Source organism: Cynocephalus volans, chromosome 12, assembly GCF_027409185.1.
Source record: "Cynocephalus volans isolate mCynVol1 chromosome 12, mCynVol1.pri, whole genome shotgun sequence".
Lineage (NCBI taxonomy): Eukaryota > Metazoa > Chordata > Mammalia > Dermoptera > Cynocephalidae > Cynocephalus > Cynocephalus volans.
The window spans coordinates 23,705,068-23,731,558 of record NC_084471.1 but is presented as its reverse complement, the minus strand read 5'-3'; the positions used below and the strand labels follow the sequence as shown (position 1 = coordinate 23,731,558).

Sequence of the window (26,491 nt, the reverse complement as noted above, 5' to 3'; positions counted from 1 at the left end):
CCAAGGTGAACGTTTCACTGAGAACGCCGCCTCGGCCCTGCGAGTCCACACTGCGCCAGCCGCCCTGCTCCGAGGGGGGCGAGCACCGAGCGCTAGCTCGAGTCTACACCATCAGCCAGGCACCCGGGCGACGCCAGGCCATCTCCAGCCTCCACCGGGACCGAGCGGTCCCCGGCACGCCCGCCAGCCCGCCGCCCTCCGAGTACCTCCGCGAGCCGGCCCCGTCAGAAGAACCCATCCAGGAGCTGATTCGTGAGGCCCCGGGCGCCGCCGGCGACAGGAGATCAGGGGCCGCGACCTGTGCCCCGGCTAGAGCCGGGAAGCCCAAAGGTCGCCGCCAGCACGGCTGCCAGTCCCCGCCGCCCCCGAGACCGCAGGATGCCTCCAGAGCAGGCTAGCGCGGAGGCGAACTGGCTCCTACGCCTGAGGCGCTCACTGACCTGGAGAGGTGCTTCAGGATCTGTTTCTTGATGATCCCAGCCATCGTGCCGGGGCAGGAGGCGCCGCGCTCTCGTACTGTCCCTCACTGCCGACTCCGCTTCTATCCAGGCTAACCCGGCCGGAGGAGAGGCGCCTGAGCGCTCACGCCCGGGAGAGACCCGAGGCCCCGGCCGAGGCCACAGCCGCCGCCGAGGATTCGGAGCATCGCGCTCAGGGAACCACGGCCGCCGCCGGCGCCATCTTGGCTGCAGCATCACCTAAGAGACCTGGGGGAGGGCGGGAGAGGGGAGGGCTGGAGGTGGGGAAGGGGCGGGGCCAACGCGGGAGCTGGGCGGGCGAGGGGCGGGCGCGCCAGGCTTGCAACACACCCTTGTTCCTCCTGGGCCAGCGCCGGCGTGCTCCGCTGAGCCTGGGTGCTGCAGTGCCCTGTGACTCCCAACCTCGGAATCTTCTTGAGCTTCAGACCTTCCCCCCTCTCTCTGGCCTTGTTCTCGCCGCCATCACTGAATTCTCCTTCCACACTCGACTTCTCTTTTTAATTTCCTCAGAATGTGACTATCTGCCCCACTCCTTTGCTCTCTTGACCTACTCAGCTTTCTTCATGTTCTTCCCTCGGTTTCATTTCCTTTACTAAGGTATTGTGTTTTCAATCAGCAAAATACTATAATTTAATGTTTCCCCTGGTTATTCCAATCCTAAGGGAAGTAAAAGTTGTTATGTCTTAATAGAGTCTAGGACCTAGGAATTAGGAGGCCTACGTTCAAGTCCTGGCTCTAGTATTTTCTAGCTGTGTTAGCCTAGAAAAAATAATTTCTTTACTTTTAGCCTCACTTGAATCTTCTGTTAAACGGGTTCATCATATCAGCCTTAGGCACTTCACCTAGGTTGTTGTATCTAAAGAAATAAGTACGTAAATGTCACTTGAAATTTCTGTAAAAAGGAGGGAAATTGTTGAAACAGGAAAACGATTGCAATTCAGCACCTATCCCACCCAGCCTCTAGCCAATATTTTTCGGAAATGAAAATAACCACTCAGAGATATCTGAAAGAGGAAAAGAAATGACACTACCCCCAGAGGGATGTATCAGGAAAGTGTGAGATCAGCAGGTGGGGGGCGCTGAGGGGGAAGCTAGTTTAGGCATAGTCCAACAACCTGACACCCTTTTTGAAGAATGGAAGGGATAGCTGTGTGGGTTGACTGTTCACTCACTTAACATTTATCATGTACTATAAACCAGGTACTATTCAAGTATCTAGGGTTGACTAAACAAAAACAAACAAAAAAACCCTGTTCCTGTCATCTGAGTTAACAGCTTAGCATGGAAGTCATATTGCTAAGACCTTGAGCTCTGTCAAGACTGGCTCAAATGCTGACTCTGACACTTTGTAGCTGTGTAAACTTGGGCAAGTTATTTAATCTCTCTTTGCCTCAGTATCTCATCTGTTAGAGATAATATTAGTAATGGGCCGGCCTGTGGCTCACTCAGGAGAGTGCAGTGCTGATAACACCAAGGCCACGGGTTTGGATCCCTATATAGGAATGGCTGTTTGGTTCACTGGCTGAGCGTGGTGCTGACAACATCAAGCCAAGGGTTGAGATCCCCTTACTGGTCATCTTAAAAAAAAAAAAAAAAAAAGGTAATATTAATAGTACCTTACGCAAGAAATTTTGTGAGGACTAAATGAGATTGTGCATATAACGTGTTTAACAAAGTGCCTGTTCAGATCCTCATACCAGCCAGCCGTCAAAAAATCCCCAAAATGTAAACAAAGTGCCTAGCATATAGCAAACTCTTAATAAATGCTTTATATTATTATCATTATTGAAAACAGAAGCAAGTTGCTATGAGAACAAAAAGGAAGGAGTGATTCATTCAGAGACAGATTTACAGTGAAAGTTTTATTTGAAATTTGAGAGTAAGTTTAATTAATTTATTTTTTTTAAAAAGATGACCGGTTCCTTTTTGAAGTAATAAGTATCAAGGAACCTCACAGGTTAATAATAGTAGTTATAGTTATCTTTTCATTGTAAAAATAAAGGGTAATAATTTTACTTTTACTCTCACCGAATTGAAAGAACACATAATGTTACAAAACCACCATAAATTCAGTAATGCTTTTAAATTAATTAACATGTTTATTAATTGCTATTTAGTTATCAAAGCATAATTTTCAAAAAGTTAAAAACATGACTGTCATACAACGTAAAATGAACATGCATCAAAGATTTACTAACTCATATTAATGCAGGAACCAACAAAATAGGGTATAAAGCTAGTTTACTCACTAATATAACTTAAATAAATCTATCACACATGTTCATTGTATATTTGTAGGAGAGTTATGTTTTTTACTCTTTCAAAATTATGCATTGCCAAAAAATATATGTGTATTTGAAAAGTGGTAATTACATGCTTGATATTATTTGTGATAAAACCTGGGAGTGTAGAGTGCCTGGTGTGAAGGTGAAGAGAGTCAGAGTTCTTACTCAACAGTTTGTGCTGGCACCAGTTCATACTGGCTCATGAGAGCCAGTTGTGTGCATCTCTTCCCAACTCTGTCTTCAGTGTTTGGTGACTTCAGGGTAGTTTAAAATCAGTGAAGATGACAGCATTTACACCACAGAGGCTGATAAACATTACAAACCAGGGTTCCCCACCCCCCGCAGACATCAAGTTGTTAAACATTTACCAGCTCATTACTGTAAGATGGGTTAGAGAAGGGTGAGCTTGTAAATATAAATATATGGACATTATTACATAGGCAATAGCAAACCGTGAAGACTTCTACGATGGATGAATTGGGGAGAATGATCAGATTTCTGATTTAGAAAAATATTTACTGATGATTATGCTCTTGGTACAGAGCATAGAGAAGAGAATGGAGGCAGGAAGGTCATAGAGAAGGTGGCGGCATTATTTCAGGTGAGAGATAAGGCAGTATCAGTAGAGATGGATTAAGTCAAGGATAGGAGTTGAAGGTAATTGAGGTTTCTAGCTTGGATCACACCACTAATTGAGATAAGTAATATAGCAGTTTTGGAGATAAGATTGTGTTGGATTTGTTGCCTTTAAGGCTTTCTCAGGATATCTGGGTGGAAACTTTGTAAGGTCACAGTTAGGGGTAGAAATTCTCATTTAGGATTCATCAGTATTTAGTAATAGCTGAAGCCAAGAACAAGAATGATCTTGATCAAGGAGTATGTAAGTGGTGAGGTAAGCAAAAAGAAGCCTAAATGAGAGAGGGCTAATAAACAGAAGGAGAGATAGTATTGAAAGAGGACATTTTAAAAGATGAGAGACAAATAGAAATGATGGTTTCTCTGTGATGTATTCTTTATCTATTTGGAGTAAGATATATTATCACTTTAACATGAAGTTGGAGAAAATAGAATGACCTAATTTGGACATAATTAACTTTGGGCATTCAATGAACTTTTTGATACACAGGGATATAAACATCAATAGAATAGAGTGCCTGACTTCAAGGAGTTTGCCATCTAGGAAAGGTAACAGAGGATGATCATTTAATAAGAGGATGATGATAATAAGCCAGGTACTTGATTTTTATCATTTACTCTTCATAATACAATTCTACAAGGAGGTGTTACTAATATTATTCCATTTTACAGATGAGGAAACTAAGGCACAGAGTGGCAGAGCCAGGATTTGACCCGGGAGTATGAATCCAGAGGCTGCACTATTAACCACTGTCTCTTTGATCTCAATAATAGTACCTACCTCAGAGTTGTAAAGATTAAATTAGTTAATATATGTAAAGTTCTTGGAACAGCTTACCCACGCGCAGTAAGCGTTGGGTAAGTATCAATCATTATCAGCTTCCTCGCCCAAGGCCTCATACACAGCCATTTTATGGCAGAGTCCGGATTCCAATTCAAAATACATTCTTTTAACGATTATGCTATGCAGTGTAGGTATTAGCCCTGGATATTACAGGAACACGTAGGAGGGGCACCTAATTACAGGAAGGAGAACGGAGAGGGAGAGTGTCAGATGTCGAGAAGCCTTTTTTATTTATTGTTTTGTTTTTGCGGCTGGCCGATACGGAGATCCGAACCCGTGGCCTTGGCGTTACCAGCACCACGCTCTCCCAAATGAAGAGAAGACTTTTTCAGTTGAGAAAGACACGTAAGCTCGGTCCTGAAGAACAAATAGGCCAGGGGAGAGGGGCGTGTGAATGTTAGAAAGCAAGCCGGTTGACTGAACAGCACATATGTAACTCAGAGTGGTAGGCTCCTACAGTCGGATGGGGGAGTGGTGGGGAATGAGGCTGGAGAGACTTCATATCCAATTCCAGACTGCGTACGGTCTTGCACTTTATTATCCGGGAAATGTTACTGTCTGATGGATACTATTTGAAGACGTACGCAAGCAGCCGGTTCGCTACAGGGGTTATAAAGTAACTCAGGTGCGAGTCAATCTGCGCAGTAAAGAACAAATAAGAAATGGGCCAGAAAGCACTTCGTTTGTCGAATCTCGCCACCAACTAAACAGATTAATGAGGCTTGGAAACAGTGGGTGTTCGCGGACCATCGCTCGCAGTCTCCGACTTCCGGCGTCCTCCGTTGCTAGGGTTACCAGAAGCGTGCCCTAACGCTCCGCCCAGCAAACCATAGAGCGGCGGAAGAAGCCTGAGCAGAAGGGTCGGAAGAGGAAAGCGTTGGTAGCTGTTATGTGGCTCTTGCCAAAATGACTACTTTAGTGCTGGATAACGGAGCCTACAACGCCAAAATTGGTTACAGCCATGAAAACGTCTCGTAAGTGTTCGCTTTCCCTGAGTGACAAGACCTTACGCCTAGTAGTTTCACATGCTAAGCTTCATCTCCGGACGTCAGAGAATCGTAAACGCCCCCGCGCGGCCCTCACCTTGGCTCGCGGGGTGGTTGTGATGGTTTGAACTGTGATTGATTTGGGTTTTAGTTTTGGGCTGCTCAGCTCCAGGAAGTGGGATGTGTTTCATTTTGTAACAGGAAATAGCCGAGAAAACAGGCTTCTAAAGATGCGTTCCTGAGAGAGGGGTCCGTAGACAAAGTTCATGAACCTTCAGAAATTGTGCACAACATTTTGGGTGTATATGCATTAACCTGGAAATGCGATTGTAGGTTTCATCAGATCCTCAAAAGATCCCAGGACCCCCCCAAAGTCTAAAATCCACTGTAATTTGAAGGCTTTGGCTCACTAGCTGACCTGGTTGATAAGATCAGTTAAACAGAAATACTACAGTGGCATTCATATGGTGTATATTCATGAGATCTGTATGTTTGAATAAATAGTAAACTTGAATTCACAGAGGATCTTTTTTTTTCTTTTTCTTTCCTCGTCTCCTTTTCCTCTTTTTCATTTCTTTTTTAAAAAGGGAAATCAAAACTGAGTAGGAATGTAAATTGTTTTTTTTTTTTTTTTTTAAAGATGACCGGTAAGGGGATCTTAACCCTTGACTTGGTGTGGTCAGCACCACGCTCACCCAGTGAGCGAACCGGCCATCCGTATATGGGATCCGAACCGGGGGCCTTGGTGTTATTAGCACCGCACTCTCCCGAGTGAGCCACGGGCCGGCCCAGGAATGTAAATTGTTACAGTTTTTCTGGAAAACATTTTGGCAATGTGTATGATCATTCATACGCTTCGACACAGCAATTCTATTTTTATTTCCTAAGGAATTAAGGTACTTGATAAGAGTAAGTACAAGGATGCTCTGTATTATTCATAGACATTGTGTACGGTGGGTAGCAAAAAAATGGGAAACAAGCTAAACAATCAAGTATAGCAAATTGCCTAAATACACTGTAATGTGAGGGTACTTCAAAAAGTTCGAAGAAACATTCATATTATCTTTTAATTCTATTTTTCCGCGAACTTTCTGAAGTACCCTCATACAACTGAGATTGACAGTAAGGCAGCTTAAAATTATGTACTCAAAGAATATTTAAAGATGTAGAGAAAATGCTGGCAAGTATAGTGTATAAGTAGGTTACAAAAGACATCATATATATGTTTGTATGCACGTGTGTGTGATTGATAATGGTTCTAATTTGTCTTTCTAATCAGATAGTAAGCTCCAGATGGGCAGCAGCGGTATTTAAACTTAGTTTCTACTTTTGTACCCTATAGCATCTTGCTGATTGAAAATCTTTGGCTTCAAAGAAACTTAGCTTTATGGCTCGAATTTTGAACTTGTTAATATTTTACCAGAATGATACTAAGAATTTCCACATTAAAGCCAGAAAGGCTGGGACCTTTACCAAAGCTTTAGTTCTCATCTTTGTAGTGGCACAACCAATACCTACCTGTAAGGATGTCTTGAGGATTATTTGAGAAAGATAAAGGGTCCAGTATAGAACCTGTTACATCTCAAGTGAATGAGGGGAATTTAAAAAAAAAAAAAAAAAAAAACCTGTTACATACTGGAATCTTTTTTTAAAAAAGGGCTTTTTTTATTATTTGAAAACAAAATGAGAAACATTCGTTTTGGATATACTAATCTTTTGGATGTACTAATCAATGGTGATGGTTATGTAAGGATATTTTTAGGAACTAAATTTTTAGGGGATTATTATATTATTTGTTTCTTTGTTTCTAGGGTTATTCCTAACTGTCAGTTCAGGTCAAAAACAGCACGTCTTAAAACTTTTACTGCTAATCAGATAGATGAAATAAAAGACCCTTCTGGACTCTTTTACATCCTTCCTTTTCAAAAGGTAATCTAATTATGTTGTCTACAATTCATAGCATTGTAGACCTAAATTTAAAGACAATTTTCAATTGTATATATAAGACTGTGTGTGTATGTATGAAAATATTTTTAGATCTCTGAGAAAAGGTGACTTAAGTTTTAAATAAGATATAATTAAAACCAAAAATTGAAATTAAATTATTTTGTTCAAAATAAATGTCTGTGATTTAGTTACTAATTGTGAGTACTGAATTTTACCTAGGTTAAATCTAAGTGCTATGCACACATTCATTTAAGAAAAGTATAGAGAGGCATCTCTGTATATTGGTGTGAACTCTTTTGAACCCTTGAAATTTTAGTTATTGTTAATTTGTAATTTTTTGAACTTTTAAAACATTAGACTGGAAATGGTAACCATAAAGAATTAAAATTAATGACGTAGAATATATTAATCTAATTTTTAAAAATTGTTAAAATAGTCTTGATAATTAAATTTTATAAAAAATTTTTTTAGGGATACTTGGTGAACTGGGATGTTCAAAGACAAGTTTGGGATTACCTTTTTGGAAAAGAAATGTATCAGGTAACAAGTTAGAGTATGTATTCAAATTCTATTTCCATGTCTTATTTGAATGAAAAATTAGAACTTATATTTTAAGATTTGTAAACTTATGAATATGTTTCCAATACATATTTTAGTCACTTAAATATAGTTTTGTCAAGCTTTGATTTTCTAAATATTTAATAAATGCAAGTGAATATAATTTCCATGTTGTAGTGGAGGTTGAGTAGAGATAGTCTATATGAAACTCAAGATTAAAATTTTACTTCAGATTTCTACTATTATTAGACCAATGTACTATATATCATTTTCATTTTCACGATAAAATATTTTTGCCTACATATCTGAATGTGTGAATGTTACAAGAGAATTTTATGCTTTTAATGTCAATAGTGTGACTATAGGTATACTGAGAAAATGTTCAAGTTTTAATATAGTACTTCCCAAGAATGTGTGGGAAAAAATTACATGGACTTTAAATATATGGCAGCTTCTTGCCTTTTTCCTTTTAAAAACAAAATAACAGCCCCAACACTTGGTGGTTATGTCATTCTTTATTTTTGCATAATTATCTTTCAACAATTTGACTACCATTATTTTATTAATGCTACCATTAAGAGAAGTAAAATTGCATAATAGTTAAGTGCATGGATTCTGTAACCACACTTCCTGGGTTCAAATTCTAGCTATGTTGCTAAGTAGCTATATGAACCTTGATAACTTAATCGACTTTTCTATGCCTCAGTTTGCTTATCTGTTAATATGAGTAATAATAAAACATCTCATTAGGATTATTGTGAGGATTAAATAATTTTGTTTATATACGTGAAATATGTGTTAATAATCATACAAATTACAAAACTTTGGGGATTTTTTTTCTCCCATAGGTTGATTTTTTAGATACTAATATTATTATCACAGAACCATATTTTAACTTCACTTCAATTCAAGAGTCAATGAATGAAATTCTATTTGAAGAATATCAGTTCCAAGCAGTATTAAGAGTAAATGGTGAGTTAAAGTTTTCATTGAAATTGAGTTATATAAATATGGGTATGAATAGGGTAAAGAAACTCTTAAAATCCCTGAATACTGGATGCCATTCTTTAGGTATGAAGGAAATAAAACATGGAATTTTATTTTATTATTATTATTATTTTATTTTAACTTATTTTTTATTTTTTTGGTGGCTGGCTGGTAGGTGGCCTTGGAACCCTTGACCTTGGTGTTATCAGCACCATGCTCTACCAAGTGAGCTAACTGGCTAGCCCAAACATGGAATTTTAAACTAGATGGATCCTTAGAGATTATATAGTCAAAACTCTCTGTTTATCTTTTTTGCTAACATGATATTTCTCCTTAATGAAATTACTAGTCACATATTTCTAATCTCTGAAAGATTATTCTGAGGTAGTTATCTTTTCTGTCATTGATATGTTTACTATTATTATTATTGTTTGAAATAATGTTAATAGCTTAGGCTGCCAATAAGAGGGAAAACAATCTGTAAATATCACCTAAGAAGCAAGTTTATTACAGGCTAGGATATTATTACATGGTTGTATACAATGAAAATATTTAAATATTTAGCTTGGAGAATTTAAGTCTATATAAGCCGCAATATACTATAGTGTTTAAAAGCACAATCTCTAGATGCGTTCTCAATCAAAGGTGATTTTGCTTCCCACAGGACGTTTGGCAGTGTCTTGAGACATTTTTGGTTGTCCCAATTGGGAGAGTAATACTGGCATATAGAGGGTAAAGGCCACAGATGCTGCTAACCTTCCTACAATGCACAGGACAGCCCCCAACACCAAGGAGTTTTCCAACCCCAAATGTCAGCAGTTCCAAGGTTGAGAAACCCTGCTCTAAAGCCATACTGCCTTGACTTGAATCCTGGCTCTGCTACTTCCTAATTATGTAACCTTGGGCACATTACTTTACTTCTCTGTGCTTCAGATTCCTTATGTGTAAAGTGGGATTGTTGTGAGTATTAAAAGATAAACTCATTATATAGAGTTTAGAATAGAGCCTAACACGTAATAAATACTCAGTAAAAATTAGCTGCTGTTGTAATAATTACCAAAAGCTATGAAATGAATATTTACCTTCAAAAACTGATCACAGATTTTTCTTATTTACCACATAAGTGTGATGTTTTAAAGTTTAAACACTACAAAGATCTTGTGACAGGAATATTATTATAAATTAATATTTTTCTAATAATTAAATGGAAAAGTTTTGTCTTCGTGCTTGCCTTAGTTTGCTATCTTTCTTTATTGCTTTAAATGAATCTTATATTTTTATTTAATGTGTTCATTTTCTTTATCTTTTTTTTTTTTTACTAGCTGGGGCTCTCAGTGCACATAGGTATTTCCGAGATAATCCTTCCGAATTATGTTGTATCATTGTAGATAGTGGATATTCCTTTACACATATAGTTCCTTATTGTAGAAGTAAAAAGAAAAAAGAAGCAATTATTCGGTGAGTTGCAGTTAATTTTCATGTTATTTCTTAGGAAGAAACAGAATGAAATGTGTGATGACTGAACCAAATTTTAATTCTCCCCTTTAGGATAAATGTGGGAGGAAAACTCTTAACCAACCATCTAAAGGAGATCATATCTTACAGGTAATATTTAGCTTTGATTCTTTGGGAAGATGGAGTACTGGAGATGAACTTTTTAAAGTAATTTAAAACTTTCTTACCTTTAGTTGTAACTACAGGTAGCAATTGTATATTATTGCTTGAAAACCTGTATCACTTTTATAAATCCTAATGATGTTCAAATCAGAAAGCTTTATTTTTTTATCTTCTGTAATCTTTAATAATATGAAGGTACTTCAAAAAATTCATGGAATAACAGAATTAAAAGATAATATCAATGTTTCTGTGAACTTTTTGAAGACCCATAATATAATGATATTTGTGTTTCTTGATTAACCAATATTAGTTGACTGTCCACTATTAAAAAATGAGGAATTTAGGGCCGGCCCGTGGCTCACTCGGGAGAGTGCGGTACTGATAACACCAAGGCCACGGGTTCGGATCCTATATAGGGATGGCCGGTTGGCTCAATGGCTGAGCGTGGTGCTGACAACACCAAGTCAAGGGTTAAGATCCCCTTACCGGTCATCTTTTTAAAAAAAAAAAAATGAGGAATTTAGTGCAGTTAGCCATCTCCCAACTATTCTCCTGCATCCTAAATTTTATTTATGCTAATATTTTTAGTTTTATTGTGTTTAAAAAGGTAAGTAGGATTCTTAAATCTCAATTTCTTGCCACATTAACTTTTTTTTTTTGTTTTGTTTTGGATTTTTTAAAAAAGTTATTTATTTTTTACATTCTAAGATGTGGAGCAGTTGGGGGAGGGGAAAGGGAGGGGATATGGTGGGAGAAGGAGGAAGGAGGGAGGGGGAGCATGGTCAAGGCCTGTGACACCCCCTTCATTCGAGCAGGGGAACCCAGGGGGCTTCTGTGGTGGCTCGGTCACAGCCGGGCAAGATGCAGACTTCAGGGGGGTTGTGGCTGAGGCCCTTGCAGCTCCCCCCACTCCCCACCGGCTTGGGAGCCCAGGGCACTTCCAGCACTGGCCTGGTGGTCGTTGCTGGGCTGGATGCGGATGTCGGGGTGCATGGCTGAAGTCCTTGGCCCTCTCCCCACCCTGGCTTGGGAGCCTGGGGGGCTTCTGGTCCTTCTCAGTTTTATATGTGTTCTTTGGTTGTGTTAGACCTTTACTGGTTAATATCAGAACTTTGTCTCTGATCTGTGGGTTTTGTGTTTTTTTCTTTCAGTTCTATGTTGGATTATGCTATTCCCATTGCTTCAGCTCTGCACTGGAACTAATTTGTTGTCCTATGCTTACTTCTAAAATAGGGGAACTTCCTGTGGGGACCAGCACTTGAGCCCTGTGGTTGAGCTAAATTACTGCTTTGCTGCTGATTCTCTGGTGAAGGCTTTTTGTGCAGCTTAGGTTTTAATTGTTGACCTTGTAAGCACTTCTGGTTCTCGTGAGGTCTGGTACACCTGGGTTGTGTGGAAACTTTTGTCTTGGCCTGAGTCTTTTCAGCAAACTGCACCCCCTGCAGTCCTATATTCCTGACCAGTCTCCACTGACTGGTCCTGTGCTGACTGGGGGGCAGATCAGCTATCTATGCTGTGCCCCCATGTTCTGCCAGTGGGCCTTGCTCTCCCACCTTCTGCACTCCAAACATTTCCCATGGGACGGGCCATGCACCCGTCTCTTGAGATGACTCACTGGCCTCTGAGCGGCTCCTTTTTTCAGTTGTCTGTGGCCCCTTGTCCATATGTGGGTCCACGGAAACCATGTTAGTGGTCTTGCTGGCCTGGGGGCCACAAGCCCTCCTCTCCCCTGTATCCTCCAAGCAACTTCATAGGAAGGGTACAGCTGCGGCTTTTGCTATCTCTTGCTCTGTGTGCTTACCAGGGCCAGCCTTTAAATGTTTGGGGCTCGAAATGGTGGGAGCAGTCCTTTCTTCCTTCTGCCTTCATGAACTCCATAGGTCTCTTCTCCTCCTCCCCTGAGTTCTAGTGGCCACAGCTTGACATTTGTTGCTTTTTAATAGTTGTAAATTGGTTGATTGTGGGAGAGGGCGATGCTGGGGACCATCTATTCTGCCATCTTGTTTGGAAGTCCCTATATTAACTTTGGATAGGATGATACTTTCAGTATCTCTTTGCTCTCTATGTGCTATGTGAAAAAATAAGTGGATCTATATTTCCTCAATCTTTCCTTCCTCCTCCTCCTCCTTTATTCTGTCAGTTGTTTCATTACTATTTTTTAACCACCTTTTTTTTCTTTTTGGCAGCTGGCCTGTACAGGGATCCGAACCTGTGACCTTGGTGTTATAAGGCTGTGCTCTAACCAACTGAGCTAATGGGCCAATCCTTAACGGCTTTATTGAGATATAATTCATATACCATAGAATTTAGCCATTTAAAGTATACATTTTCAGTGGCGTTTAGTGTATACATCTATCACCACAATGAATTTTAGAATATTTTCATTAAAAAAAAGAAACTTACTGCCCTTAGCCATTACCTCCAGTCCTCATCCCCTCTAGCCTTAGTACTTTTTAAACAATTTTTTAATTTTGAAATAATTACAGACTCAGGAAGTTGCAAAAATAGTACATAGAGTCTTGTGTATCCTTACTGACATCTTGTATGTGTAGTGCAATATCAAAAAAATGAAATTGACACTGATGATTCAATACTGGTAACTGGACCACAGACTGTATTCAGTTTTCACCAGTTTTTGCGTGCATTTATTCATGTAGGTGTATACTCAGTCCAGTGCGCTTTTATCCCATGTATAGCCTTGTGTAATCACCGTCACGATTAAGATATAGAAACTTTGTGTTGTTGCATCACCACAAAGGAACTCCTATGAGGGTACTTCAAAAAACTCATGGAAAGATTTATATTATCTTTTAATTCTATTTTTCTGTGAACTTTTTCAAGTACTCTTGTGTGTTTGCTCCCCCACTCCCATCAGTGTCCCCTGGCAACTGCTAATCTGCTTTCCATCTCTATATTTTTGTTATTTCGAGAGTATTACAAAACCAGAATCATATAACCTTTGGAGACTGACTTTTCCCATTAAGCATAATGCTGTACTGTTCCTTTTTTTTTGTCGGCTGGTTGGTACGGGGATCTGAATCTTTGACCTTTGTGTTCTAACACTGTGCTCTAACCAACTGAGCCAGCAGGCCAGCCTCCATTTCTTTTAATTATTGAGATTTATAACATTTACATGCTACTTTTTACTATAGTTAAATCTTTCTTGCCTTACTTATAGATTCATTCTAAAAATAGTAAACAACAAAAAATAATAAGTAAATAAATAAAACAAGATAAAAATAGTAAACTCATAAATAAAATTTACAACGTTATGATTATACAAATGTCATTCACTGTAGAACCAAATAAAATTGCACTCAGTATCATTAAGTTTAGATATTTAGTTCCCTACCCCCAGTCACTTATAAAGAGCAAATTTGAAAAGAAGAGAAGGTTGAGACAGGTGAGGACATTAACCAAAACCCAGGCAATTTGGGTCCAGAGCCTGTACACTTAACCACTTCTCCATTCTGAATGATAAAAATTATATATTTAAAAAATCAAGTCTATTGAACTTCAACTTTGAAGAGAACAAGTTGGTAGGAATAGCTAGAAATATTTATAAAAAAGAATAGCGGAAGAAGACTTTATAGTAGAAGATAAAAAAATTTAAAACGGGATAATTAAATTAAGGTGATACTTGTATGCAAAGGAACTGACAGATCACTGAGACTGAATAGTTAATCCTGAACCAAACAGTATATGTAAAAAAGAGAAAATAGTATACATTATAGAAAGCATCAGAAACCAATGAGAAGGGGATTAATTATTCAGGAAAGGATACAGAGAAAGTTGGCTATTTGGATAAAAAGCAAAATTTTACTTTGCTTCATATGTGAAAGTACAGTTCAAATAGATTTAAGACAAATATTAAAGTAAATATGCATGTATTGAAATAACACACTACCACAGAAATATGTACAAGAATGTTAAAATGAAAAATTAAATTAAAAAACCACACCAGAAAGTATGTAACTGAGTCGCTAAGCATAAGAATAATGGAAGAAATAACAAAGGATATATTTTCCTACATACAACTTTTTTTTTTTTTGGCAGCTGGCCAGTACAGGGATCCAAACCTTTGACGTTAGTGTTATCAACACTGTAAATTTTTTTTAAAACCTTATGTACAGAGCTGGTTGTCACCTCTCTCAGGGTGACGGAGACGGAGACACAAAGGATTACTCAAAGCCCATTTCTCCAGAGCAGTGAGAGGCCTGAAGCTGTTACACCCAGCAATAATTCTTTCAAGAGAAGAAAGATCCCAGGAATAGCCCCGAATCAGGTTTTCTCTCCGTTTTTATTCTCCAGGCAAGAAAGTTACAGAAAAGGAACATAGGTGGTTACCAAAAGAACAATGAGATAATTGTTGTACTTTCCCCTGATAAGGTTTAGCTGCACCAAGGACATCTGCCCTTAGAGCAAGCATTTTTGCTGTGTCACAATTTTTTTAACCTACAACAGAGACTTTAGTCCTGGGAAAGTTTTCTGTTTTTCCCAAGCTTAGCATTTCTATGTGCAGTTCTAAAAAGTTAGGCGATTCCTTAAACTACCGGGCTGTGGCCATGCTAAAACTACCTTTGCTTTATTAATGTTGGTATCTTCCACACTGGTTAAAGCACAGCCTTACAACACCAAGTTATATTGAGTTCATATCCCTGTACTGGCCAGCTGTCATAAATAAAGAAATGAAGGAAGGAAGGGAGGAAAGAAAAGAAAGAAAGAAATCAACCAGCCTACCTTATGTACATTAAAAGCCTGTGTAGACAAAACTGAGTAAACATAAACATGAGAAATAAATTGAAACAAATATGCTGCACTGTTGTTATCTTTAATATATTAGCAGCACTTATCAATTCATAAGAAAAACTGCCTCAGTATAAAATGTTTAAATGCTTCTCAGAAAAGTGGTCATTTTCACAAATAGATCATTCTTAGGGAGTTACATACAGTTAAGGGATCCAAATGGATAATTCTTTATGTTAAAATATTAAACATAAAAATGTTAAACTCCTATAGTAATCAGAGATTCAATTTTGCACATATTTATTGAGTATTTAGGATCTTGAGATACATGATGAACAAAACAGACAAGAATTCTTCCTTGTGGCACTTACTTAGTAGAGAAAATACCAATTAATATACCATTTTGGGGACTGGCCATTTACGCAGTTGATTAGAACATGGTGCTGATAACACGAAGGTCCCTGTACCAGCCAGCCGCCAAAATAAATTAATTTTTTTAAAAAAAGTATCATTTTTATAATCCTAATTGTTTTTTTTTTCAAAAAATGATGTTGCAGATTTGTTACATGGACACTCATATTGGATGCTGATCATAGCATAACTTGAAATAACTTTTCTAGTAAACAATTTGGCATATACCAAGAGACTAAAAATATTTGATATTCTGTGTGCCAGAGTATGAATAAGTAATGAGGTAATCAGAGATATAGATAAAAATACCATGTATATTGTATCAATTCCAAATTGTACTTCTTTTCTGCATTTTAATCTCTGAAATTGGGATGAATCTTCTAATCCTTGATACCTTAGAATTATCATTGTTTAATTAGCATTTTTCTTTTCATCGGTACAATGGTGTATCGTAGAGAAGATGAAATATGGTATATAATGATGTTAATTATAGAGAGAAAAAGATAGAAGCAATAATGGTTTTTATTTATTGAGTACAGAGATTATGCCAAACACTTTACATGTATTATTAGAGTCATTTACTTCTTACATCTCTGATAAATAGATGGTCGTCTTACCTTTTTAGGGTTGAAGAGATTGAGTCCCAAAGAGACAAAATAACTTGGCTACTAAGTTGTGATTCAAACCTAGGTCTCTTGACTCCAAAATCCAGTTAATGAACACACAAGTATCCTTCCTCCCTGATCTAAACTTTCAACTTTAGGAACATTGATAAATAATTTTAATAAATCCATCGGATCAACTGTTATAAAGCTGTAAAAAATCATATTTTTAAAGAATATGTAATAATAGCAGAAGAAAATGTTCATGAGATAATGTTTAGTTGAAAACATAGAAAGTAAGTATGTACTACAGAGTAAAATCTATGTGCACAGAAAAATATTCAAAGGAAATAACCTCACATTATTGTCTGTTTTTTAAACATCTGTATTTTCTACATCTACATTAAGCCTGTGTTTTCTCTGTTTCACTCATCAAATATTTATCAAACATCGTTTATGTGCTAGGTACTGTGTCCTGACTCACATACTTTCATAATCAGAAAAGAAAGTACAGAGAGTTAAGGCACTGTAACAGGAATCTGTTCATATTAAATTGGACCAGTGCCTGCCCTCAGAGGAAAAATGTGGGGATTAAATAAGATAATGGAAATAAGAGTGTTCTACAAAGTTAAAAATATTTTACACATTCAAGAATTTAATATTACAAAAAAACAGTTACCTGAATATTTAATTCCAGAAAAAAAATACTTTAAATGATAATTATATTATATTTAAATTTTTTCCATTTCAAATTTTACAATTTTTATTTCTATTAGGCAGCTACATGTTATGGATGAAACACATGTGATTAATCAAGTAAAAGAAGATGTATGCTATGTATCTCAGGATTTTTATAGAGACATGGATATTGCAAAGTATGTATAATGGTAATGTAACAATTGAAAAGTTGATGCTTGGGTGATATTACACAAAGTTAAAATATTTCATAAATCTCTACTTTGTTTTCCAGGTTGAAAGGAGAAGAAAATACAGTAATGATAGATTATGTTTTGCCTGACTTCAGTACAATTAAAAAGGGCTTTTGTAAGGTAATTAAAAAAATTATTAATGCTATTTCTTCAAATGACCACCAGTCAGATTTGAAAAGCATTTCACATCCAGCTGGCATTGGCAGGATCTTGGAGAGTTTTGATGACTTCCTTCTTGGTGATCATTTCTACAGGCACAAGTATAAATCTGATTAATAAATTGTTCACTAAATTTATTTAGGAAAAGAACTGTCAGCCAAATGAGAGCACTTGGGACAGATCTGCAGATAAACTGTATCATTACCCATATTACAGTTAACCTATTTCTGTTTACTTAAGAAAATGTGTTTAAATCCAGTTAGAGTGCTCGCTTTGGCAGCACATATACTAAAATTGGAATGATACAGAGAAGATAAGCATAGCCCTTGGCAAGGATGACACGCAAATCCATGAAATGTTCCATGTTTAATAATAATAATAAAAAAATCCAGTTAGAAATTGGTTATTTTCCTGTTGTGAAAATTATTATAGCTGGCCCAGGGCCAAATTTTACTCATGTTTGGTCTGATAGGATCAGGTTAGTTGAACAGGGCAAAATCCAATGCACTTTTAAAGTGCTGGGAAACAGTATATCTTGGATATCAAAATAAGATAATTTCTGTTTTTCTTTGATTGGTTCAGGTAGTTCTGTGTTTGGGAAATATGAAGTTCTTCTAGTTACTGGCTTGATGTTGGGAAGTTAAAAATCTTTGGTGAGAAACTAGAGCACATTTGCACAAGGAGAAATTTATGATAATAGTCACTGCAGTGCACTTTAAAATACTAAAAGTCTGGCTGCTTAGCTCATTTGGTTAGAGTGCAGTGTTATATATCACCAAGGTCAAGGGTGCAGATCCCCGTACCAGCCTGCCACCAAAAATAATAAAATAGTGAAAAATTGAGAACAGCCTAAATATCCACTAATAGATTCTTTACTTTGACAGTGTTAAAATTTATACTTTATTCACAATCCATGTTAAATCATGTATGTATCGTATTATAAACAATTTTTAATATTTAAAAAGTTATATTTTGTTTTTATATTAGGATTAATCCTATAATGTTAATAATTGGGTTAATAGGATTAACCCAAACTTATTTTGAGTTTAATACTTGATTAACTTGTTTTCATTGTGCCTGATATGAAACAACTTTGACGAGAGCTAATAAATATTTATGAAATTAGAAAAACAATACTACATAAAATGAAAAGTATATTTATTTGAGAGCCTTTATACTTAGAATATTATTAAAACTTAGACTTTGATAGTTTATTCAAGAATTTTTTAAATGCTTGCAGGAAAGTTGTAACCTTGACTTGTTAGTGCTAATGATAGTAACAATAACAAAATAAGGTCTATAATACCAATACTGATTACAACTGACAGAAATCACAGTTTTATTTCTTGTCAGAAAGAGAATGCCTACTAAAGTGTATCCTTGACTGACCTAAATTGATAAAATTGCCCTCATCATTAATGATTACCACTTTCTGCAGAGCCATTATAATACAAACTGATCATGTCTTTAATGGTACCAGAACTAAATTTATTATGGCTGTGCAGTAATCATGACCTGCATTGATTAAAGTAGCAACTTGCGGAGGTCCTTATAAATTCCTTCATTTGTCTATGTTTAAAACAAAAATCCTTTTGGAATAGTACTGTTAAAAACAGAAACTATTGGTACTTCCAGATTACATATTAACAATTAATGGCTCTAGTGCTAACATTCAACAAGGATATCTAGTTCTGGCTCTTTCCCTTAGATATTTGATCCTGGGTAAGTCACATGATGCTCTTCTGTAAATCAAGGTTATAAACTAGATAACCTCTAATTTTTGTCAACTGAAATTCTCTACATTTGCATCATCTCAGGCTATTTTGAGTGTTGACAAAATGAGGTATATTCCTTAAATTCAAGCCAATGTTAGTTAGTTTGTTTGTATGTTTTAAAGATGGCCAGTAAGGGGATCTTAACCCTTGGCCAGTAAGGGGATCTTAACCCTTGACTTGTTGTTGTCAGCACCACGCTCTCCGAAGTGAGCTAACCGGCCATCCCTATATAGGGATCCGAACCTGTGGCCTTGGTGTTGTCAGCACCACACTCTCCCAAGTGAGCCACGGGCCGGCGCCTAAGCCAATGTTAGTTTTAAATGAAATTGTATATTTATAGGAAATATTTTCTATTCTGTCTGAGAAGGAAGAATACTTCTGTGAGGAATACTTGTTCTTCCTAAAGTATTGTGAAAATTGTGTAATTTTCAGTATATTTTTATTTAAAAATAGTGTTTTGAGTAGGAAATACCTAAATGATGGAAATGTGAATCATTGATATCCAGATTAAAAGTGGCAATATAATGGAATGAATATTGTGTATGTGTTTGGGGTTATTTATGAATGACCTTGATCAAGTCCTGTAACCTTACTGACCCCAGTTGCGTCATAAATAAAAGGAGAACATGCTTGTCTTTTAGGGTTATGTGAAAGTTCAGTGAGATAATGTATGTAAAATACTTTATACAATGATCGTCATGTTGTTGGCTATATTCTATGCTAGGTAGTAGATATTTAATGATGAACAATATAGGCTATGAAGGATAATATAGGGTGATATCCTGTGAAGGATAATATAGTCCATTTCATTTAAAGGGTCCTTTTATTTGGGAGTAAGAAAAAGCCTTTCTGAGGAATCTGAATAGAGAATAGATAACTGATTATATTAAGGAACTTATAATATTCTTTATATACATTACTCTTTAGTAATAAATTATTAATATTTCTTTTTATATATTTAAAGTATTTTTATGTCTGTATAAAGGATTGGTATATACTCTGTTAGGAAAACTGCATATTTAAGTCAAATGAAATGAATGTCTGTCACTGAATCTAGAAGAGCTGATGATCCTTTGCAAAATTGAGAGGGACCATTATTTTAATGATGTAGAATGTTGTTGAAGGAGATTATTTTTTCTGGACCCTTCAGGAACACAGCTCACAGAATGGGTGGGTTAGCAGAAAATTAATAGCAAAAGAATATGAGTTATAGTTTAAAGTTTGTATTTGTTATACATAGGCCTCACATCCAGTTGGCATTGTAAGGTAATTTCAAGGATAAAGGCGTATATTTGCTTAAATCGTTTGGAAACTGATTTTTGAATAGAGATTGAATAAATAGTAAAGAATTTTAAAATGTAGGAGCTTTGCACAAGGGAAAGGGAAAATCCTAATAGAATAGAGCCACAATATCCAGTAAACATCTAAAGTAGGTGAGTGAAAGTAGTGGTAGAAACACAAGCAATAGTAAATGTTTTTTTATTTAGAATATGTTCTTGGTTTTCTAGAAATTGAAATCAGTGTACCATTACAGGTAGATTATGAAGTCGTCCCCTTCAACCCCATTATCCTTTTCTTTCTATCTTAAAATGTGTGGAATAAGGCTGCCAGATTATCTTTGAGGGAATAGCCATGTTAGAGTCAGTAAGTATTTGCGTGATTTTGGCAACAAGAGATGGCCACATTTTTCTAAGTTTTGAGAATCCTGAATCTTCTAAGAACATTGTTAATATATTAGTATTACATATTACTAAATATTATTAGTCATGTTAGCTAGATAATGTAGCTTAAAGTTTTTATCTTATTTTTCTTTAAGCCAAGGGAAGAGATGGTGTTGAGTGGAAAATATAAATCTGGTGAACAAATTCTTTGTCTGGCTAATGAGAGATTTGCTGTTCCAGAAATACTCTTTAATCCTTCTGATATAGGCATTCAAGAAATGGGAATTCCAGAAGCTATTGTCTATTCAATTCAGAACTTACCAGAAGGTACATAAATATTTACAGTAAATTGTTCAAAAATAATGATATTTAAAAAAAATCATAAACTCCATGAACCTGGTTTTTTCTAAGTAATTTCAGAGAGATGGTGAGTCTGTTTTATTTGCAGAGATTTCCAGATCCTATAATGCAGTTAAATAATTCTTCCTTGATTCATCCTGTGTTATAAATTTGATGTAGGAAATGTTATTATGGTCCGTTTAAATGAAGAAATTTATCTCTCCATGAGTATTATATTTCCATATTCATTTTAGAAGTTTTAATTTAACCCAAATCTGTGCAAAGTAGAAATTTATAATTTAACAATTTAATGGTTTTCAGCTATTGATGGGACTGATTTGATGAACATCACAGAGTGTACACAAACCTCGATAATATAACCTACTGCACACCTAGGCTATCTGGTATAGCCTATTGCTCCAACCACTGTCATATATGTGGTCTATCATTGAAAAATCATTTTGCGGCATGTGACTGTATTGGGACTAACATACAGGATTAATGAGGTTGGAGTATGGTGCTTCATAGTGAGTTCTGGGTTCCCCTGAAGCATGATTTAAGTAAATAATGTTCTAGAGTTTTAGAGTAGTTTTATATCTTGTCTTCCTAGTTCATAAGGAATAGTGTAGGCATTGGAGAAAATCTAGCACATGCAATGTGTTTCCTTTCATTAAAAAAAAAAAGTATGAAAAAGTAACATAGTAAAAAAAGTCACATGCTATTACCTTAACATAATTATTTTACAACTATTATTTCACAGCTATTTTCATATTAATTTCACATTTTGTATGAAATTGCAGTTATGATGTATACAGCATCTCATGTTACACTGCTTTAATGTCATGGCGTGAGGCTCAATGTCATTATAAGGGAACTCTGTACTTGTTTTGGTAAACAGAAGCATTAGGTGGGATGGCCAATACCTATTAATTCCTAATGGATTTCTCAGTGGTGGATTGTAGGTTTTTAATATTGGCTAACTGTACAGCACTTAATGTTTGCCATTATGTAACTTTAATGAGGTTTCACACTTAGATCCTTTCTTTAAATATTATTATGGACTGTGAGTGTTTTTCACTGTCTAAGGTAATAATTGCACAATAGATATGTCTGTCTCAATGAGATAACATGGAAATTTGGGGTGACAAGTTACAGTGTCATGAAAGACCTTCCTTCCATCCTTAACAGTAGTTTACAATCTCAGCCTACAGCAAGACTGCCTCCGTTGCAGGGGAAAACGATAATTATATCAAATATCTGCTAACTAGAATGTTACTCATTTATATACAGCTTGCATGTGTTACATAGTAGTTCAGGCAACTCACTGTAGCTTTTTCTTTTCAAGATCTTTGAGGTCATATTTCATTCTGTTTAATGATTCTATTTGTGTAAACTCTAACCTGATTACAAATCTTAGAATGGACCTTAAAAATTGTAGTTTCCCAACCAGTAACTGTAATCCTTAATGGTTTTTTATCTAATCCTATCTTTCCAGAAAGATTAGTAAACAGATTTTCTAATGCCTTTTTCTTCCCTTTCTCCTTTTTTTTCTTCTAAAGAAATGCAGCCGCATTTTTTTAAGAACATTGTTTTGACAGGAGGAAATTCCCTTTTCCCAGGATTTAGGGATCGGGTTTACTCAGAAGTTCGATGTCTCACTCCAACAGATTATGATGTTTCTGTTGTGCTGCCTGAAAAGTAAGCATTGGTTTATATAGAAACAAAACACGGAAGCTATAGGCAGACTTGAGTTTAAAGCCTGGTTCTAAAATGTTAGCAGGTTTATTTTACCTGTTGAATCCCCATTTTCCTTCTCTCAAGAATTGAAATGATAAACCTTACATTTCAGTGACTTAAATTGGATGAAGTGTAAAGTGCCTGCCATGATGTTTGGTACATAAAGGATGCTCAGTTAACATAGGATCACTTCCATGTAGTAAATCAGTCCTCGTTCCTAAGACATTTTTATAGGCAAAGCAATAAAAAGAAATCCATTTGATTTATCTGAGACATGTCATTTCTTTATAGTTTCTATCAAGAATAGAAATTTAAGAATTGAGTGTTGGCTAGTTACTCAGAGCATGGTGTTATAACACCAATGTCAAGGGTTTGGATCCCTGTATGGGCCAGCTGCCAAAAAAACAAATAAACCTCCCCACCCCACCCCAAATAATCCATATACACACAAGAATTGAACCATTAAGATAAGTTATGTCAATTCATAAGGTGTTTGGGAACTTTGTTTTTTAATTCAAAACTTTTATGTCTAAGGGCCAGCCCATGGCTCACTTGGGAGAGTGTGGTGCTAATAACACCAAGGCCACAGGTTTGGATCCCTATATAGGGATGGCCAGTGAGCTCACTTCAGAGAGCGTGGTACTGACAACACCAAGTCAAGGGTTAGGATCCCCTTACTGGTCATTTAAAAAAAAAAAAAAATTATGTCTAGCCCCTACCTTGTTTTATGAGAAAAATCAGATAGCATAATTTCCACTTTAGTGGTAAAAAAAATTAAGGTAGAATTTTAGGGCTGTAAGAAGGGCTTACAGATCATCCTGTTCAACATTTGTACTTTTTTGGCTGGCCAGTTAGCTGATTTGGTTAGAGTGCAGCCTTGCAACACCAAGGCCATGGGTTTGGATCCCCGTACTGGCCAGCCACAAAAACAACAACAAAATTCCTACTTTGTACATAAAGAAACAAGGGCTCATGACTTGGCAAATGCCTTACAATGAGTTAATAGCAGTGGCCAGATTAAAACCCAGTTCTTTTAACCTTGAATCAGGAGTTTTTTCCAAACTACATGTCTAACTAACCCACCCCTAGTGTTAGTGGCAGAGTTGCAAACAAGACCCCACATACCAGACTCTTAATTCTAGAGTTCTGTTTTAAAGGTAAAGTAGAATTTTTCAAGATCTGTAGCAGTTAATGGAAGGCCCTCATCTGTATCTCTTTATTTTTATTTTTATAGCTGTCAGGTAAAAGAATAAACCATTTTTAAATAATTGGAATGATATCAGCATTAATGTTCACATACTCTAGAGTACGAAGCACATTGGATTTTTATTCTGCGTGCACACATTACAGGCCAAGGGATCCACAGAAATAGGTTTAATTCTTTTATTCACTAAATCTTTATTATGCGTCCACAACTTCTATATACATAGCTTTTTGCAGGGGAGTGAGGGGTGGCTGGCTGGTTCTGGGATCTGAACCCTTGACCTTGGTGTTATAACACCATGCTCTAAAGCTATATGTATATGTATATGTATGTGTGTGTATGTGTGTGTATATGTAGTTTTACAAAAGTCTAGGAAATGTAATAAACTCAATAAGGAAAACATTTATTGATTAACTTTTTTCATTACCTTTTTCAGATTTGAAACTGAATTGGAGGAAAGGAACAGTAGAAATAGAATTAAGTCATAACACAAAGTATAATCTTGGTTGTAGATAGCAAAACCAAACTAAATGTTTTATCTGCTCAGATTTTACGTATTGACTGAGTCCTACCATGTCATTGTTTATCATGCACTGTGTTTTCTAAATGTTTTCATTTATTAGAGGCAACAAAGTATAGCAGCAAAAGCACAGACTGTGAAAACAGTTCTGGGTTAAATCTTAGTTTCAGGCTAAATTATAGTTTTAGACTTAACCTTTCTGAAGCTCATTTTCCAAATATATAAAATGTGAGTATATAATAGCTATTTTATGGGTTGCTGTGAGAAAAAATGAGAGGACATATCTTTACCATACAGAGAATTTAGATTCAGTTATGACAACTTTTTTTCCTTTTAGGCATCTTTTGATCTTTTGCTTGTATTCTTTTTTCATTAGGAGTAGAGGGTTGATAAATTCATGGCATAGGAAAAAAGGAACACTTACTATTTTGTAGTGGTGACAAAGGTTCCTTTTTTTTTGAGTTTGCTCTACTATGTGAACATGCTTATTTCTACACCTTAATGATTATCTGTTAAATTAAGTTGTGTAGAGTTTGCCACATTTTACTTAGTAAATATTGTTTCAGACATTTCAGTTCTGTAAAATCTAGGTTCATTTACTTTACCTTCATTTTCAGCCCAATTACTTATGCCTGGGAAGGTGGAAAATTGATATCAGAAAACGATGATTTTGAAGATATGGTGGTAACAAGAGAAGATTATGAAGAAAATGGACACAGCATCTGTGAAGAGAAATTTGATATCTAAAAAACATTTCTGAATGAAAGTCTTGACTGGTTGTGACTGAAAGGTTTAATTTCAATTTTCTTTTCGAAGTAGGTTAAGGACCTATGATGCCTTTCATCCTAAGATAAAGTCTTGAACTTATGTAAATACTTGATCCATTCCTAATTTTTTTTTTTTTTTTTTTTCTGGTGGCTGGCCTGTAAGGGGATCTGAACCCTTGACCTTGAGCTTATGAGCCAGCCAGTTGTTTATTTTCAAAGGCTTCTTAGCTAGTTTATTGCAGTAAATATTTTCATTTGGGAGCTACGCTGTTATAATAATGCTTATGCTATTTCTGAGAAAGCACAAACTTAACTCTCTCATTGTTGAGTTTTCCTTAGTTTTTTTGTGACCTTTTTTTTTTTTTTTTTTTTTTTGCTGGCTGGTACAGGGATTGAAACTTAGAACTTGGTGGTGGTATCATATCAGCACCATTCTCTGACTAGCTTTTTGTGTGACTTTGACTAGGAATTGGCCAAAGTGTTTTCAGGCTGATATGATTTTTCTCTTTTAGGACTAAGAATTTTATTTAGAATTGTTATTGTTATTTATATATGCTATAGTTAGAAAGACTAGTCTTATGCATATATGATGTTTATTTATTTAGAGTACATTTAAAAGTGGGGAGGCTAAAGCCAATGCAATAAAGATTTTTTGGTCACTACTATGTTGGCAGAAATGTATTATTTCACTCATAAAATTACTCTACTGTGTTTTAGGTTGGAAATAAATTTGAAATTAACTCAGGGTTGTTCAAAAACCCTTGATACAAATGTTAATGTTTTGTTTTAAAGTCTCTTTTATATGATTCACAATAAACATATTAAGATGTTAAAGGCTTTGGTTTTCCAATTTAAGGAATCAGCTGACAGTGATATTAATGAATGGATCAGGTAGGCCTTTTGACTGCAAGTAGTAGAAACTCATTTGGGGTATCTTCAACAAAACAAAATTTAGCAGGGCAGAGGATAGTTCATGAAATCTAAGAAAAATCTAGGCCAACAGCCTTAGGAAGGATAAAAACCAGGGTAACTTTAGGGATCTGTTAGAAACTGATGTTAAAGTTCTGCCATCAAAATATCTGAACTCCTATATTTTCAGTTTTATGTCATTGTACTCATGAATCAAATTCCTAGCCTTCTTTTGACCACAGCTGGGATAATGCCCCTATCCCATAGCTTGAGGGGCTTTGACAGACCTGCTAAGATAGCCTAGAGTAAAAGAAGGTAGTGTCCCAAAGTAAAATTGAGGTGTAAAGATTAATGCTGGGCTGGATGAAAGAACTGTCCACTATATCATATTCG

At 36.2% G+C, this 26,491-nt stretch overlaps 2 protein-coding genes and 1 non-coding gene across 4 annotated transcripts in view; 2 read left to right on the top strand and 1 right to left on the bottom strand.

The window, feature by feature from the left end:
- BLTP3B (bridge-like lipid transfer protein family member 3B) overlaps positions 1-682 on the bottom strand; it is an 85,806-nt gene extending 85,124 nt beyond the window's left edge. The window contains exon 1 of the mRNA XM_063075407.1: positions 441-682. Coding sequence (XP_062931477.1) covers positions 441-484 — 44 coding nt within the window. The 5' untranslated portion in view covers positions 485-682. The remainder of the gene's footprint in view (positions 1-440) is intronic.
- Positions 683-5,116: 4,434 nt separating this feature from the next.
- On the top strand, positions 5,117-25,545 carry ACTR6 (actin related protein 6). Of its 2 annotated transcripts, XM_063075912.1 has the most exons (11): positions 5,117-5,218; positions 7,042-7,159; positions 7,649-7,717; positions 8,584-8,707; positions 10,045-10,180; positions 10,271-10,327; positions 16,875-16,973; positions 17,069-17,147; positions 20,778-20,949; positions 22,521-22,659; positions 25,040-25,545. In XM_063075912.1, exons 1-11 carry the CDS (start codon positions 5,151-5,153, stop codon positions 25,167-25,169), a joined length of 1,191 nt encoding a protein of 396 aa, XP_062931982.1. In that variant the 5' UTR covers positions 5,117-5,150; the 3' UTR covers positions 25,170-25,545. The 2 variants fall into 2 exon arrangements, with proteins under 2 accessions (XP_062931982.1, XP_062931984.1); XM_063075914.1 differs by lacking the exon at positions 16,875-16,973.
- Positions 17,451-17,556, top strand: LOC134361462 (U6 spliceosomal RNA). The gene has a single exon (XR_010021461.1). It is a non-coding gene; the product is annotated as a U6 spliceosomal RNA (small nuclear RNA).
- Positions 25,546-26,491: the final 946 nt, after the last annotated feature.

What these genes read in the sequence shown, in the direction of transcription:
- ACTR6 (XM_063075912.1), top strand. Translation starts at nt 5,151, where the DNA reads ATGACTACTTTAGTGCTGGATAACGGAGCCTACAACGCCAAAATTGGT. An exon ending in AGCAGTATTAAGAGTAAATG is followed by an intron (nt 8,708 to 10,044) that starts GTGAGTTAAAGT and finishes TTTTTTTACTAG; the next exon opens with CTGGGGCTCTCAGTGCACAT. An exon ending in AAAAAAGAAGCAATTATTCG is followed by an intron (nt 10,181 to 10,270) that starts GTGAGTTGCAGT and finishes TCTCCCCTTTAG; the next exon opens with GATAAATGTGGGAGGAAAAC.